Here is a 17,323-nt window from a genome sequence, read left to right as displayed (position 1 = left end):
GAAGTTGAGCAGAGCCGAGAGACAGAGAGCCTGTTTGAATTCTCGCTGTGAGTCAGGCTATAAGCCAGAATAAATCTGAACTTTTAAGATGTGGAAACCAATGAATTTACTTTCCTTTTACTTTTTGCTTAGGGTCAGGTTTTCTATGACTTGCAGCAGAATGAACCCATGAATCCAAACTGGCATATACATGCTATTCCTGTTACCTAGAAGGCTTCCCCGCTTCTCCATCTGGAACATTTAACTATGACTCCCTGGTGCAGCCTTTTCCAACTCCTCGGGGCACTCCATGTCTCCCTCCCACCCCCAGAGCCCGATGTTATCACATGTTCACTGGACTTTACACATCTGCCTTCCCCACTGGCCCCAGCATGGGCATTGTGTCTTGTTCACTTTTATAACCCTGATGCCTCAATATCTGGTCCACAAGAATAATTTACCAAATGTTTTCTGAACGACTCTCTGAATGAACGAATGAACAAATGAATTATAAGCAGAGGCTCAATACAAAGAGATAGGAAGATACTGAAGAAAGAGAAAAATGGTTAAATAACCAATGAAAACTTAAGTGTATTATCTTCAGTGCTGGCCAAATACATTTTCAAAATGTCATTATTTTAATTATGAAAATGGCCTCTCAAAAATATAAAATAAATAAAGCATGTCCTTGTTCCCAGATGGAATAAACTCACTTAGCTGTGTTACATCAGAATAACTCCACAAAATCTGGTATTCAAAGCGCATTAGGTCAGGTTGGCTGATTTTGCCATAATTATTTTAAACATTTACCATCTACAGAATTTCATTCCAAACCCAAACCGTCCACAGCACTTAATGAGCAGGTTCCAACGCCCAGGCCCAGGACCGGCTGCTGGCTTCGGTGCTATGCTGGGTCATCATTAGATGTCTCCGGAAGACATCCAGAGCAAGTTGCTGTTACCGTGGTAACGAGCACAGGAAAGAAAAGGGTGGCTGTCAGATATAAGATGAGGATTATGTACAGGACGCACTCACAAGCCTCTAAGGAAACAACACGCGGTTTCCTCAGTTAACAATGTCCACACGATATTCACATGCTAAAAACTGAGTGTCAAACATCCAATAAGGAAATATACAAAAGCCCTTAGTCCTTGTTGTCAATCAAGAAGAAAATGCAGCAGTCACCACCTCCCACTATGTTTTAACTGTGTATATGTCTATACATACATACATTTGGACCAGAACAGAAACCCATTGATATGCAGAATAGGCAACATGGAGCTCGGCGTGGCACACAATGTACAGTCCTCTCAATCCATGCTTTGAGTTTGAAATGCTTGTTAAGTAAACTCTACAGGCAACAAAACCAAAAATAAAAAAGTGGGACTGTATCAATCTAAAAAGCTTCTGCACAGCAAAGGAAACAATCAACAGAGTGAAAATATAATCTATGGAATGGAAGAAAATATATCTGATAAGGGGTTAATCTTCCAAATATGTAAGAACTTGTATAACTCACCCAATATAGCAAAAAAAAAAAAAAACCCCTAATAACTTAATTAAAAAATGGGAAGGACTTGAATAGACATTTCAACGAAGATCTACAAATGGTAACAAGTATATAAAAAATGCTTGACATCACTAATTATCAGGGAAATGCAAATTAAAACCACAATGAGATATCAGCTCACACCTGTTAGGATAGCCATTATCAAAAAACCAAAAGACAACAAGTGTTGCTGAGAATGTGGGAAAACTGGAACCATGTACACTGTTGCTGGGAATACAAAATGGTGCAGCCACTATGGAAAACAGTATGGTGGTTCCCTTAAAAATTAAAAATAAAACTACCAAAAGATGCTGCAATCCCACTCCTGGGTATTTATCCCAAAACACTGAAATCAAGATCTCAAAGAAATATTAGCACTCCCATCTTCACTGCAGCACTTAAAAGAGTAGATCTCATGTTAAGTGTTCTTACCACAATAAAATAATAATTTTTTAAAATACTACAAAGACTTTTTTTTAGTGATAAATGTCTAATGATCTTACTACTAGATTCGAAATTAAGGCAGGCTTATGGATATTGCTCTGTTAACTTAGTAGTCACTGGGGCTTTCAAAGATGTTTTATATACTTTTCTAGTTTGGAAATCTAGGGTGGATCATGATTTTAAATTCCTTGTTACTTCTGTCCATAACTAGTTGTCAGAACTGAAAACATGCACGAATGACCAGGACGGAGAACACAGGAAGAAAACCAGTGCCAAGGCTGAAAGAGGAAAGGAACGAAGAGCAGAGTGCTGCGGGATTTCTATGCTGGTGGTACCTTATCTGATTTTCCTCATCGTTCACCAAGAAGAACCAGCGGAACTTCACAACCAAAGGGCTGGAGTTGCTGATTGTAACGTATCGAATGACCTCCGTATCGTTCAGGATACAGCCGAAGTCCAGCTCCATCGTCTCAAAACTGAGGTTGGGGTAATGCACCTCTCCATGTAGGTTCAAGCTGTCTACCTGAGGGTGTTCCACATACTTAATTTCTAGAATTTCTTCTGCCACCCAATTGTTCAAATCAGTTCTGTAGAAAGGGTCAAACTTGATCAGCAGGTTTTTTTCTTCATCAATGTCCAGTTTAATAGGCTAAAAATAAGATAAATGGGGAATTACCAACTTTTGTACTATGCATTTCCAACCTGATACATGAAACAGGACAACCAAATTTATTTATACAGATTTATGTACACACAGATACATATATATTAGTATAAAATCCATATATAAACACACATACATAATTAAACAGCTAGTACATATAAGTACAGATATTTGTATATATGCATACACATTTTATTAGTTGAAGATGAAAGCAAGGAGAATCTGGAGAGGAATTATTTGAAGGAAGGGATTTTGATAAGAGTCGAGTGGGGTTATAAGAATTCTTAACTGAAAATAGATTGTGAAATGATCTTTCTAGACAAGTGGAAAAAGTTCTTTGCTTAAGAAAATTTTAAAAAAGGCTTTCTAAAGCACTGGGGGGCTCTGTAGAGAGTGACCCAGAAAGGGACATATTAGGTGATTTAATTTCTTTTCCAATGTCCGCAATCCGAACTTTTAAGCACAGTGTTATCTACTTTCTGCTGTTTTCTATTCAACTTAAAATGACAGTCCACAGCTGTACAGGGTTTGTTCGGTAGATTTTATTTGTTCTTTTCCCTCTTTGATTCAAATCCCCATGTGTTCCTTGATGCCAGTGTCTGCACTAACACCTTCTCCTGGAAAGGCTATGACTGAGCTTTTTTAGGCAATGCTCAATTCATTTAATGGGCACGAAAGCCACCTTGTGGTTTTTCAGCAAGTGCCCTGAGGCAGTTGGGACTAATGCATACAGGAATGAATCTGTCTACCGTATACCTCCTCTTTTCACTGGACTTAAACAGTTCAGGTATTTAACTGTGCACTTCAGTGACATGATTAGGAGATTTCGATAAAGCCAATTGCCTGATTCAACGATCAGAGAAAGTCATGACTCTTCAGTTGGCCTAATCCCACCTGAAAGCCAGCCCAGCCACCTGTCCTTTGACTCTACCGCTGGCACAGGTGGCCGGGCACAATTGAGACCCCATCCTTGTAGACCGTGGTATCTCTAGCACTTGATATCACAATGCTTGGTGTTTCAATGTTTTGAAACATTGAAAGATGTTTGATTTGAAGATTGACTTCAATTTTTTTTCCAGAGGAATTTTGTAGAAATGCTACAAAAAATTACATTATATATAAAAGCACAAAGAAGAAATTAGAAATTCATCCAAAATTTTACCATATATTATTTCGCACAGTTAACATTGGGTAAATGTTAGTCCAGACATGATAGAGGGATAATAGAATTTTATAAAAATGGAATTAGACTACATTATTTTCTAAAAAATATATTTGAATTTTTTTCTCAAAAATATCCTTAAGTTTTTCTTACACAAGGGATATTAATTCCTAAGGTTACGGACTCTGGAGCCAGACTGCTTGGGTCCAAATCCTGGTTCTGCCAGTTACTAGCTGTGTGACCTGGGGCAAAACACAGGACCTCAGTTTCTCTATCTGTAAAATAGGGCTAATAACAATAACTACCTCTTTTTAAAAGGCTGTCATGAGTAATTATATGTGTGAGGTGTTTCAGGGCAGTGCCCTACAGGTAGTGTGTGGTATATACATGTTAGTTATTACTATGTTCCCTTTACAGCCAAGGAAAAAGATGGTTAAACATAAAGCACTTTCAACTTTGGAAATCTCTTACTGACACCTGGCTGTAAAAGGGGGTGACACCAGCACACTTATGCTCTCCCCACCTCCCAATTTTTATTGGCTATAGTGAAGTTTAAAAAGCTGAGGTTTAAAACATTCTGCTCTGAGGTCCTAACTGCCAAAGCTGTGTAGTCTCGGTTGTATAATTAAATGGACTGAGTCCTCCTGTCAGTCTTTTTCTCACAGTTTTTTCATTCCCAAGCCCCTTATTTGATTCTTCTGGATGGTCGGATTTCACTGGCAAATTAGTTTTTCAAGGGCGTGTGAATGGCGTACTCAATGTTTCCTTGCGTCCTGAGAGGGCCTGTTACTGTTGTACTCAAAGGATACTTTGGCTGGTTATAAAATTCTTGGGTCACACGTTCTTCCCCTCAATACTCTGTAGTCACTGCTCTGCTGTCATCTGGCATTAAGTGTTATTGTGGAGAAGTCTGAGGTTAGTCTAAACTCTAACATCTTCCCTTGATAGGTCTTTTCCCTTGGTTATCAGTAAGTCCTGTAACGTTACTAAGATGTGCTTCATTGTTGAATATTTTATATTATTTTGTCCCAGGACAAGTGTGGCCTTATTTCAAAAAATCTTTTAAAAACATTTCTTTATATTTTGAATAGATAGAACAATGAAAAAGCAAGTCATCCTTGTGCCCTTCTCTCCAACTCTTACCTAAGCCAACTAGTTTCCTACCCCGAGGCAACCCAGGTTAAAAATGTCTTGTGTATCCTTGTAGATTTATTCTATGGTTATAAAATCATACTTGTATATGTATTATTTAATTCTTTGCACATATGCTAGCACACTGTTGCACATCTCACTTTTCTCACTGGGAGGTCACTCAATATCATTGCATGTGGAACTGCTCCATTCTTTCCAATAGCTGCATTTCATTCCATCATGTGATTCTGCCATCATTTATTTAGCCAGTCTCCTATTGATGGATATTGGATCCCAATCTTTTGCTCTTACAATCAACACTGCAATGAATATCCTATATATATATGTCATTTTGTATATTGTATCTATGTCTGTAGAATAAAGTTCTAAGAATGGACAATCTTGCAGGGCTGTTTAGAGAATGCTACAATCCTGTCCCAGACTGGTGGCCAGGGTAAACTCCTAGCTGCCTCCCTCAGCTTGGTTCAGATTTCTCGGTATTTGGAGAAGGGCTTGCTGCTTTGGGGACTGGGCTTGGCTATTTCTTCATTTCCTTGCGTATGGAGTTTTGATTGGATTTCAGTGGGGAGAAAAAAATCTTTACTATCATTAGTAGAAAGTCACTACTTTCTATAGATTGTCTTCATTATAGTGGGCTGGAGTGAAAGCATTATCATAATGAGCTGGAAGTTCTCACACCATTAGTGATAGTGTTTCTAATGAATGATATTGGAATTGATTACTCATTTTAAATTTTTTGTGGTCTTTTCTGTTTGTTTCCTTTGAATCCTTTCCATTTTTCTGAACTCGAGTTAGGTGGTGTATTGTTATTATTCTCTTCCTTTTCCACACACACAGCCCCCCCCAGGAGCTTGTTAGGACTCCCCTGTTGAAGTACCTCAGGAACGGCGGGCAGCGGGGATTTATCAGTCTTGCAGACAAAGAAGGGTCCCGAGATTGACAGCAACATGTTCACGGGCAAGGTGGAAATGTTCTTTATGACCAAGGGCTGGTAATCAGGTTCCAGCACAGCATCAGGTGTCTGTAAAAACAGAAAAATAGGAAACAAAACATGTCATAGTAAACATAGTGAGCCTTTAGCAACGAAAGTCTCATATTCATTAACAGCAAATTCAATGCTCTCTCTCCCCCGGTGTATGTGTGTATATGTATGTATGTGTGCGTATGTGTGTGTTATTCTTTTCTCCCTTACAGAAGTTTAGATAAATCACGTGGAATGATGTCTGGTTGACTACTAAAAAGTGGATCTATATAACCCAGAGAACATACATCAGACTTTCCTCTCTTGTTTAGTTAAAAAAACCTATACGAGTCATGCTTCTGGATAGAACTATTACTATTGAAGTTTCCACAGTGTCATAAAACAAAGTCTAATAAATTAGTGATATCTTGTAGATAAACCTAGGTATCATTATAATGAATAAAGCATTTTGCCCTTATATTTTTTCCATGCTTAAAATAACCAATTTGCAAATATACTCAATTTGTTATATTGACAAATGCTCATAACTATTTCCTAGAAACTTTTTCTGATAACACCAGGACAGTTGATTTAGAAGCATATTTTTACTGTGTTAGACATAGCAGATTTAATTCTCAACTAGAAAAGATATCAGAAATGAATCTTGAGCCAGAAGTTCTGGCCAGACTGAAATTTTCTCATTCTGATGCTGGCGCCCACATTATATCTTGTGTGCCCTGGAAAGGGTGTCCTCTAATATTAGCAGTAGGGTGACCAGAAGCCTCAATATACAGCCTCCAAAGAGAACCTCTCTCCAGTCATTCCCTGGCTCTTCTAACAACTCTACCCTGTTTTTCCAGGCCTCCTTGTTTTGATTTGCCTTTTCTCTTTGTTCCAATTTCAGTTAAATCTTCCTATTTCAGATTTTGATCTGACTATCTTCCAGCTCTCTTTCCAGCACAGTCTTCCTCCCACTGTGATTCCCAGGTCCCCTGGCCCTGGGTGAGCTTGGGTGACCAGTGCCCATTGGCTTGAGCCTCCTGCCTCGGTTGTACCCCACTACCCCCGGGGTCCACTCTCAAGGTTATTTTAGGGGTCTGGTATGGCATTTGCGCTGAGATGCCAGCCTTTGTTTCCCTCCCTGTAACACGGTAACACAGACACCAGACTCACCGTGCACCTGCAGGTTGCACGCTACAGTGTAGGGAGGGATGAAGCAGCACTTTGGGGCTTACTAAGCAACAGGCTGCATGGAGAATTGTCCACCCAGTGACCTTCCCTGAAGGCTGCTGTGTCACTGCAGATGGCTTTGAAGTGAAGAAGCCACACTTGGTTGGTTTTGGCAAGAGGCCATTCAGAGGTTAGTGATGAGAAGTGGAAGCACTGAGAAGCCATTCTATTTTAAAATGACCCCTTCTCTTTGGGTTTCTGTCTCCCCAAATACCAGCAGACAGAATTTGCCGCTGGAACTTCATGAAGCAAGCTGGCTGCTAGTTTCAATTGACCTTTTCAATCCCACAGAGATGTTTCTGCAGGATTTCACCTCTGTGGCTTATGAATGGTATGATAGTTATAAAGTAGATCAAAACCAAGGAAACAGTTACAGAAAAATTCTTTCCATAGACAGGGTTGGTATCATTATGTTCTAATGCATCAAACCGGATGTACTGCCTGGAGACGAAAACAAGGAGATGGAGCAGATAATTGGGTGTCATGCAATTAAATCTGAATATCGAGGCCTAGCAGGTCTCTTACACATGCTGGGCAATGAAGTTGCATTTCCTAATTGTCCCTCATATGGATTACATGTGAGCAGGAAATGAAAATGAACAATATAGTACTAGGACAGATTTCAAACTTCCCATATTTGGGGGAAAAGAGAGAAGGGTGGAAACAAGCAGAGAATTGTAGCTCAATTCACTTTTTGATTCAATAAGAAGTTGATGCCATATTCAAAATATTTGTATATTTTAATCTAGTGATAAACTCAAACAACAGAGATTTAAACAAAAATATACTTGCCCTTGCCCCCCGACAAAGGCATAAGGATATGAAAAGAAGAAAAGGAGCAGGAGTACTACCCACACATTTTTATGAGTGTTTATGGGCTTAGAAAACTCTAATAAGAAACTAAGCTGAATATTTAACATATATTACAGTGTCATTCACGGAACAGCTATTCAATAAATAGTCATTGAACTTTCTCTGAATAGCTGCATTCAGAGAAAATATGATGCTACCAAATCCAGTGCAGCTGTTGCCAATAAATATCTTTACTGATTACTTATTAAATAAAAAGGAAGAATTTAAAACAGAGCACTAAAGCTTAATAACTGTAGCAGGAACTCTTGTAGTATTTTCTTTTTACACGTCTCATGGAGCTTGTTGGCTCCATGTTTTGCTTGTTAGTTGAGCTTCCTGGAACCCTTATTCTATTTCTTCAATGTCCACTTTCCCCACTCATCAGTTAAGCAGGGTCTTTGCTGTGTCTTTTCTGCCTTATACACTGTAGGTGTCTAATACTCTGTTAGGTGCTCAAAAATTATTTGTGGATTTGAACCTTGCCTCTCTTACTAGTCTATAAGCTCCCTTATTCACCTCCTAGCAGAATGCCTTGCCCATGGTGGTGCCCAGCAGATGTTCATTTGTTTTAATGAACAAAATATAATGGAATCCACTACCAGAATTAATGGTCTCGAACATTCTCCCGTAAACCTCCAAGTAATGGAAGGAACCCCAGTTCCTTACCCATGACTGCTCAGGCACTGCCACACCCGGCACTTTCATATGACAGCACAGATCATGCCATGGGACAATGGCTTACTTAATGCTTGGTCTTCCAAGTAGGCTGGGAAATTCAGCAGGGAGAACTGTTCTCACTGTTGTATCCCTAGCACCTGGCATGGTGCCTGGCACATGACAGGCCTTAATAAATATTTCACTCAGCAGCCAGCATGACTGTTTCAAAGACTAAATCTGATCACATCACTTCCCTTCCTGACACTCTCCAGTGACCACCCAGAACAAAGCCGACATCCCGAGCATGCCACCCAGGCACACTACACGTCCCCAGACAGATCTCTTGCCATCCATGGCACATTCTCTGTCCAAGGCAGCCTTTCAGTTCTTTAAGCCTGCCAAGCCGTCCGTTTCCTAACTCAGGCCTTTCCGTGCACCGCTCCCTCTGCTTATAATATTTTCCCCTCCTTGTCACCAAACTAATGTCTATTTTTACTTCAAGTCTCAACTTGAGGCACCTGCTCAAGGAAGCCATCTCTGACCACATGGACAGATGAAGTCAAGTCTCCTGATATATGCCCTCATAGCACCTCGCACCTCTTCTTCATAGCGTTGTTTATGATGGTAACTCAAACAATTAAATTTCAATAACTTTTTAAAAGTCTATAACTTCAACCAGCATCTTAGATTTGGTTGTATCTGTCTGGTTCATCAGATTTTCAGCACCAGCACTGTCCCCGACTTAGAACAGATATTCCATACGTGTCTTTTTTGGATAGTAAATAATTCTAGGATGGACACCTGCCTAGGAGTAGGTCAAATCCTACTGTGATATCTCCTCTACCTACTCACCATCCTGACCCCCTGCCCTGAGAGGCAGCCACTTAGTGCCTGCCCTTAATGGCCATATAAAATCAAGGACATATATAGCCACTTAAGTTAAAGAGTGTGAACCAAATAGTTCAAGTTGATTATTCTCCAGCTTAACTTGTATCTCAGTTTCCTCAAGCGTATCATGGGAGTGATAACAGAACCCACTGCATGAGTGACAAGTGGGAAAATGTACGCAATGAACACAGCTCAATGCCCAACATGTGCTAATCAGTAAGTGGTAGCTATTCTGACTGATTGTAATTATCAATCATTCTACTCCAACCCTTTCTCTAATGTGATGTTTATTTTACCTGGTTAGAGTAAAATGATCAAATAAAATGCATTTTCAGTGCACTGGAATACTCTTTTACTTTGGTCTTCTACATTAGGAATGATGAAAGTAGAATTTCCATAGCAATTTACATTTCAAAGGATTGTAGGTTTAGATTCAGAATTTTTAGTTGAACATGTACTAGCCTCTGAAGCTTAGGAAATACGAGCTGTGTAATGGGTATAACAGGATTCCTATTATCTTCCAAAATAAAAACGTGAACATGCTGACCCCCAGTTGGAGCATCCAGCCCTCCCTGGTGCGGCCCCACTGACCTTCTCCAGTCGGTAGATGAGCTGCTTGGCGGACAGCTGGATGAGAGGTGCGATGAACTCGCAGGTGACGTTCACGATCGTCACCAAGCTCTTCCCCTTCTTCGCCCCGATGACAGCACGGCACACCAGCTTCTCTTTAACTACCTGCCAACGAGATATGCCAACATTTGGGGAATAACCATAACTCAGAAAACTTAATGACCCACCAAGAGCAAACTGATTCCCAACTACCTTCCTGGGGACACGAGGGGAGAGAACCCTTTCTGAATAGTGCATTTCAGGGATTGCTTTCTGTCACACATTACATTCCGGTTAGTTAAATATGGCTTTAACGGATTCTGTGTTTATTTCTGACTGCCCCTGAGGACACAAACAATTTACATTCAGTACAAATTACATATGTGTGTGTGTGTGTGTGGTGTGTAGGATCTATTATGCATCCGGGCTGTGTTAGGGGCTGACAGTACAAAACTGATAAACAAGGCAGATAAAACCCTTCATGGGGCTTATAGTTAAATGGTAGTTATATGATTTCTTATCAAACTAGCTGGAAACTGCAGTTGAAAAATTTTCACCTTTCATACTTAAATATTAAAAAAAACATGCATTAGAAACTAATATTTCCTTGGACCCAAGAAGCCCAGATTTTTATAAAGCAGAAGTTCCCAAAGTGAATTTATATCATAAATAGCTTATATTGAAGAGTGCTCAGGTTTGGGATGTTAATGAATCTCAGTCTTTTCTCAACTATGTAGCATGATTTGGAAGAACATTCAGGGAGGCTTTTAGCAAAGCTTAAGCTGAATTTGGTGCTCAAGAAGCTTAGATTTAGTGCCTTTAAAAACATGGTCAACTCTTGGATAACCACATTGTAAATATGCTCCTCCAACAGGCTGTCAGTGTCTTGAGATAAGGGGCTGTGTGCTATTCATCTTTGCCTCTGCAGTGCCTAGCACAGTATTTGTCACATGCTATATACACAATAAAAGTTGGCTGATGACCTGAGTAACAGAGAGAAGGAGCACATTATATACTCCATAATGAGAGATATACCCTTTTTTGGGGTACTGAGGATGTGTTTTACCTGAAAATGCTCCGCGAAGAAATAATGAAATGAAATAAAGTGAAATCTGTGACCTTAGAGAAGCAAAGCACTGCACTAGCTTTCCCATCGTGTCTGGTAGGAGATAAACTTCTTGTTGCTTCCTATTTCATGAGGGGACAAGTCAATACCACTTCCTAACTTAGTGACACAAACAGGAGCTTAAACAAGCATCATTTCTCATTAAAATTCTGCATTTGTGGGGTGGGAGAGATGCTTAAGTGACTTCAAAAGTCTTTCCTTTAGGTTTTTGATGGTTTCCAAACTCCACGAAGGTATCGGCATAAAGAGACACATGGTTTGGATCTACTAAAATGTTTTAAGTAGAATGTATGGTAGTAAGGTAAATAAGAGAAGAAAATCAGGGCTGCTGAAGATAAAAGTTGCTCTTTCATTGACACATAAAAAGATGATGTTTTAAAATGTGACACTGTTGTAGTAGTCAGACTGGGAGAAAAGAAACCAGGGATGTCCCAATATCTGGAAAAGAGAGGCAGTCCAGAGTCTATAAAAACACTCTTTTTGAATAAATATTAAATTAATACTGCTAAATGTTAATAGGAGAATTTGCTTTGGCTAAAAACTGGATGTTTCTTTACCAGAGACTTGCTAGTTGGTCACTGTCAACCCTGGGAATGAGAACCTGCTTTAAAGGGTCCTTTAAGGTTGGGTTCGTGGTAGCTATAGAAACAAACAGAAAACTGAGCAGACCTGAACCTTGAAAGCCACGGATGCTGCCATGGCAACTCAGTGCTGTATACAATCCTTGAGAAACCACATCCTTTCTCAGATAAATGTCAAGGGACTCTCCTGAGAAACACATATAGCACAGATTTATTTAGGAAAAAAATAACTTCTAAATGTGCTGTCCTCTTACCCTGGGAGTCGCAGAATAGCTTTCCAGTATCACATCAATCGTCTGGCCTGGGTACAGCTCCATTCTGATGGGGTGGAGCTGAAACACTGGGGTCTGTGGACCCCTGGGTTCCTGGGAGCCATCGGGCTGGAGCCGGCCATTAGCACCTCCCTTCTTAACCGGGCCCTTCTTGCTCAACTTGCCCTGGGGACGGAAACTTTCGTTCATCCAGAACAACTGTTGGACCCGACGTCCCTTGTTGGTCAACTTAAATCGGTAATAATGGGTATCCAGGCTGGAAAACAAGAGGCAGGTGTTGAGAGGATTCAACTTATGGATGTTCTATTCACCTCTACACCCTTGGGATTTATTCCTCTGGAAGTGTCTAAGACGGTGAACAACAAAATAAGACATTCCTTTTTTTAAAATGTGGGAAGGCTGTTATGATGCTACTAGGAACTAACACAGTAATGGGGCAAAATAGCATCTACTCAAGGGGCTAGTAGGGTTGGATTTGTGAACCTAGTTTTTTTTTTTTTTTAATTTCAGAATATTATGGGGGTACTAAGGTTTTGGTTACATGAATTGCTTTTATACAGTTTGAGTCAAAGTTGTGTGTCCATCACCCAGAGAGTGTACAATACACCTGGGTTTTGTCCCAAAGTTGCCACCACCAGGTAAGGGGCTGGAGAAAGCTCCACTCATCCTCAGTCTTCCTGGGCAGGTCACACCACAGGACACACAGACACAGTTCACGTGAAAAGCATAAGAAAAATGCTTCTGAGAAGTGAAAGGAAAACAAAATACCTACTGGGGGAGAAGCACATTTCAAATTGTGTTGAGTAAATTTCTACTGACTGAGTGAAATGTCTTCCGACAATGGGCTCAATTTGAAGGGAACTTGGAAGAGAAACAGCACGTATCCTCGAAGCCTTAACAAAGGTCAGGGAGACTGCAATGGGCCAGACACCATCTAGAGTGGTCACTTTTCTTAGACAACTGTGCTTTAAAGATGTTGCTAATTTCACTTATTAATTTGTTTATTAATTCATCCATCCTATAAATATTTATTAAGGACCTCCTGATTGACTGAATCTTTGCTAAAACTCAGATTTCTAAGCTCTTAGAGGTGGTTCAAGTGTGTTTTTGTTTGTTTGGGATTTTTTTGTTTTACTAATTTACAGGCTTACTTTAAAGTTTGTTTTTTTTTTTTTTTGGTGAAAGAACCTCTCTCAGGCACTGCGTGTTTTCAGTTTTACCAGGCTTTGAGATTTCATCCCATCTGTTCCTCCTTAGGAAATAACATCATGTATAATAAGTAAGTTGAAGCATCAAATAAATAATCAGAAGAAATGTTTGCCAGTTGTCAGGTATAACCATTTCTATCTAAGTATGTGTCCACAGGGCATGCTCACTGGGGCATCTCTACTTGGCAGTTTAACTTTATGGCTATACTGTTTATGAACTAGGCAGGGCCTCTGTTACTTATTCATAGTAAATCTTTCAATCATCACAGCAACCTAGTCATAATAAGTATATTTACTACCATTTTATAGATAAAGAAATAGAAGTTCTGACACCATTCACAGTAGCAAAGGCATGGAATCAAACTCAATGTCCACCAACAGATGATTATATAAAGAAAATGTTGTATATAATAAACCATGGAATACTACTCAGCCATAAAAAATAATCAAATCATGCCTTTTGCAGCAACATGGATGGAACTAGAGGCCATTATCTTAAGTGAATTAATTCAGAAACAGAAAGTCAAATGCTGCATGTTCTCATTTATAAGAGAGAACCAAATAATGTGTACACGTGGACATAATGGAATAACTGACATTGGAGACTCTGAAGGGTGAGAGGGTGAGAGGGAGGCAGGAATGAAAAAAATCACTTAATGGGTACAATGTACATTATTTGGGTGATGGTTACACTATAAGCCGAGATACCACAACCATGTACTATATCCATGTAACAAAACTGTACTTGTACCTCCTAAATATATAAAAATGAAATTTTTTGAAAAAATAGAAGCTCTGAAAATCTAAGGGAGTTGCCCCAAAATATGCAATCAGAAGGAGTGGCATATGGGTATTTCTTTAAACCAGGATTGCCAAAATTTTCGTTAAAGGTTTGAGTAAAAAATATTTTAGGCTTCTGGGGCCACATGGTCTCTGAAACAACTACTCGACTTTCCTTTGCAGTGTGAAGGCAGCCATAAACAATATGTAAAGGAATGGGCATGGCTGTGTTCCAATAAAACTTTATTTACAGAAACAGGCAGTGGGCTGTAGTTTACCCAGCCCTGCTTTTGACAATCCTTCTGAAGATTGCTGGCATCATGATTTTATGTCAAAAAGAATAACAATAGGGTTTAGGCAGAAGTTAAAGTTACAGTTTACTTTTATACTTATAGATTACTGTTAGCTAACCCTCCAATTTCAGGTAAGTGTCAGACTATCCTTTGGAGGTTATTTGACACTATTTGAAGATTAAGAAGAACAGGTAATTAAGTCTGGTTTGCAGTGTATTGTTTTCTATAATTATATTTGAGTGCATTTAAAGAAATTTGAAAATAGAAGCACTGAAATGCAATGACAAAACACCCTAGCTTACAGCCAGTAGACAGGCAGAGAGGAGGATTTTTATATCTGGTTGACTCAAAAAATATAATTGGATACTTGTCTAAAAGCATGCAGTTCAACTACCTGACTTGCCTGTTACTTAAGTCTCTACTGGTTCATAGTACTGTCAATCAATTCCCATGCTTTGTAGATGGAACAAAGGAAAGGAGGCATGGGTGGATTGTGGGGAGGGCTCCTGACTGATTATTATCAGTCACATCTTCTCGAAGCACAGCGCATCTGACTTGGTTTCAGGACCCGTTAGACTAGAAGGCAGGAGGAGCACCCTCTGAGATCTGTTCACAACACTGCGACAGGTACAAATTCAACTGGCCCCTAAGAGTCAACTAGTGATAGCTGTATGACTGTCCTGAGGACCTAGGAGTAAATCCCCACACACATCCTCTACCCTCTATCTCCACATTTAGATTGTTCTGCTCCGAGGTATCTCTAGTTACCACCTTTTACTGAAAAATTGAGATCTTCTAGCCTTTCCTGGGTGATCAGGGGAAGCAAACTGCAACCATCTCGGTTGTTGGTGCTATAGTGGGAAGGCAAGCAGAGGACATGACACCCAAAAAAGCTACTGGCTTTGTAACACCTGATAAAATACATTTGTAATAATTTTTATTAATACCTTCCTAGGTATATTCTACTTAGGTTACCACTAAGATATATCTGTAATTTCTACATTCATGGAGAGGGATGAGCAGCATATTGGAATCAAAGAGGAGAATCATGGTTGAAATTCTAAATTCATCACGGATAAACCACTGTAAGTTTGGGAGAAGAATGCACTTCCTACAAACCATCTCTTTCGCTGATGCAGAGGAACACAGATTGGAGAATGTAACAAAGCTATGACTAGAAAATATCTTCTTCTGGCTGGTGTACCCATCAGGAATGGGAAGTAAGAATGGGAAAGGGGAGGGACCGACGAGGCTAGTTCTATTTACTCAAAAACAATTTTCCAAAGTAGAAGTGATGTTCAGCTTATGCAACGTACATTATATCTATCAGAACTGGTCCATGATATTTCTGTACCTAAAAAGTGCCCCCAGATTGAGTTCTGGAGCAAAGGGCTTATCTGAAACGATGGTAGAACCAATTCCAGAAGCTTGGACAGGAATCTCATAGGTGTTGCTATTTTCAATGTCCAAAATAACTGTGTCCTTGAATGTCAGTATGTCATCCAGGTTGGCGGTCAGTGCCAATTGAACCTCAGTTTCCGGGGGAACCATGCCTTCATTGGGTTCAATCGTCCAAAGGGATTTTTTGTGTGCCTGCAACACAAGACGACAAGTTAACAGGGAAGATATTCTTGGCTTTTCATTCTGCACATGTCAAAGCCCACTATACTTCAAATGGTTGGCACCGTGGAATTCAACATAAGAGACAAACATTATTTTTTTGAATCAAAGCAGCTGGATGCTTGTTGGCTTTTCTTTTTTCAAAAAGCAATCTGATTCTGAAGAGAAAACCTCTGATTTTACTTTTGAATGCTCTGTGAAGATTCTTTGCATCTCTTTCCCAAGATGACAAACCAGTTCTCCAAGAAGCTTATACTAATTATCTGCTCTAATCTCCAAATTCTGAGATACTAACAGAAGGTACAACATTCTTTATGGAGTTTGAAAATTTTCAAAGAAATGTTTTTCAAATGCAAAATTTCTTGTGTTATAGTGAGGACGAGCAGTTTTCATTAATAAACATAGTAAAGGAAGTCACGCTGATTTCTGCTATTTCATAATAAAATTTCATTAGCTAAAATTCCAAACCTATTTTGAAATATAATCATGCATCACTTAACAATGGGGAAATGTTCTGAGAAATGTATTGTTAGGTAATTTCGCCAATGCACGAACATCATAGAACGTACTACCCAAATGTACATGGTGTAGCCTATTACATGCCTAGGCTGTATGGTATAGCCTATTGCTCCAAGGCTACAAACCCACACAGCATGTTACTGTACTGAATACTGTAGACAACTGTAGCACAGTGGTATTTGTGTATCTAAACACATTCAAACACAGAAAAGGTACAGTAAAAATATGGTATAATCTATAGGACCGCCATCGTATCTGTGGCCCATCTGACCGAAAGAAACATCATTATGCTGCACGTGACTGTATACGATAGGACTAAATTATAGAGTTGGAAGTCACTCCCAACAATCTTTTCCTTTTAACTGCTTAGATCCTCATAGCTTACTCCTTTTCCTCCTTAAGGTATTTGGCAAAGTAACACCTCTGAATGACACCTACTCTGACCATCACATTTTAAATTGCAAACCCTCCCCTAGCACTTGTGATCACATTTACTTTGCTCGATTTTTTTCCCCTTAGCACTTATCATCTTCTAACATAGTGCATAATTTACTTATTTATCATGCTTATTGTCTGTCTCCTTGCATTAGGATCTAAGCTCTACATAGAAGGGAATTTTTGTCTTTCTTTGTCACTGATATATTCCCAGCATCTATAACTATGGTTGGTATATAGTAGGTGATTAATACACATTTGATAAATGAATGAATGTATCTGCCCTTTAATCAAATCCTTTGATGGTAGAGAATTCACTTCTTATGTAAGGTAACTTATCCC

The 17,323-nt window shown here is 39.4% G+C and overlaps 1 protein-coding gene across 1 annotated transcript in view; it reads right to left on the bottom strand.

Annotated features, from left to right (window-relative positions):
- HYDIN (HYDIN axonemal central pair apparatus protein) overlaps positions 1-17,323 on the bottom strand; it is a 304,337-nt gene that overhangs the window by 142,976 nt on the left and 144,038 nt on the right. Inside the window, exons 19-23 of the mRNA XM_069456333.1 lie at positions 15,762-16,000; positions 12,109-12,382; positions 10,130-10,273; positions 5,828-5,971; positions 2,308-2,621 (exon numbers count right to left, since the gene is read on the bottom strand). Of these exons, the coding sequence (XP_069312434.1) occupies positions 2,308-2,621; positions 5,828-5,971; positions 10,130-10,273; positions 12,109-12,382; positions 15,762-16,000 (1,115 nt within the window). The remainder of the gene's footprint in view (positions 1-2,307; positions 2,622-5,827; positions 5,972-10,129; positions 10,274-12,108; positions 12,383-15,761; positions 16,001-17,323) is intronic.

The sequence above is a fragment of the Eulemur rufifrons genome, chromosome 23, assembly GCF_041146395.1.
Source record: "Eulemur rufifrons isolate Redbay chromosome 23, OSU_ERuf_1, whole genome shotgun sequence".
NCBI lineage: Eukaryota > Metazoa > Chordata > Mammalia > Primates > Lemuridae > Eulemur > Eulemur rufifrons.
The sequence above is the reverse complement of the archived record's forward strand: the minus strand, read 5'-3'. Positions and strand labels throughout refer to the sequence as shown.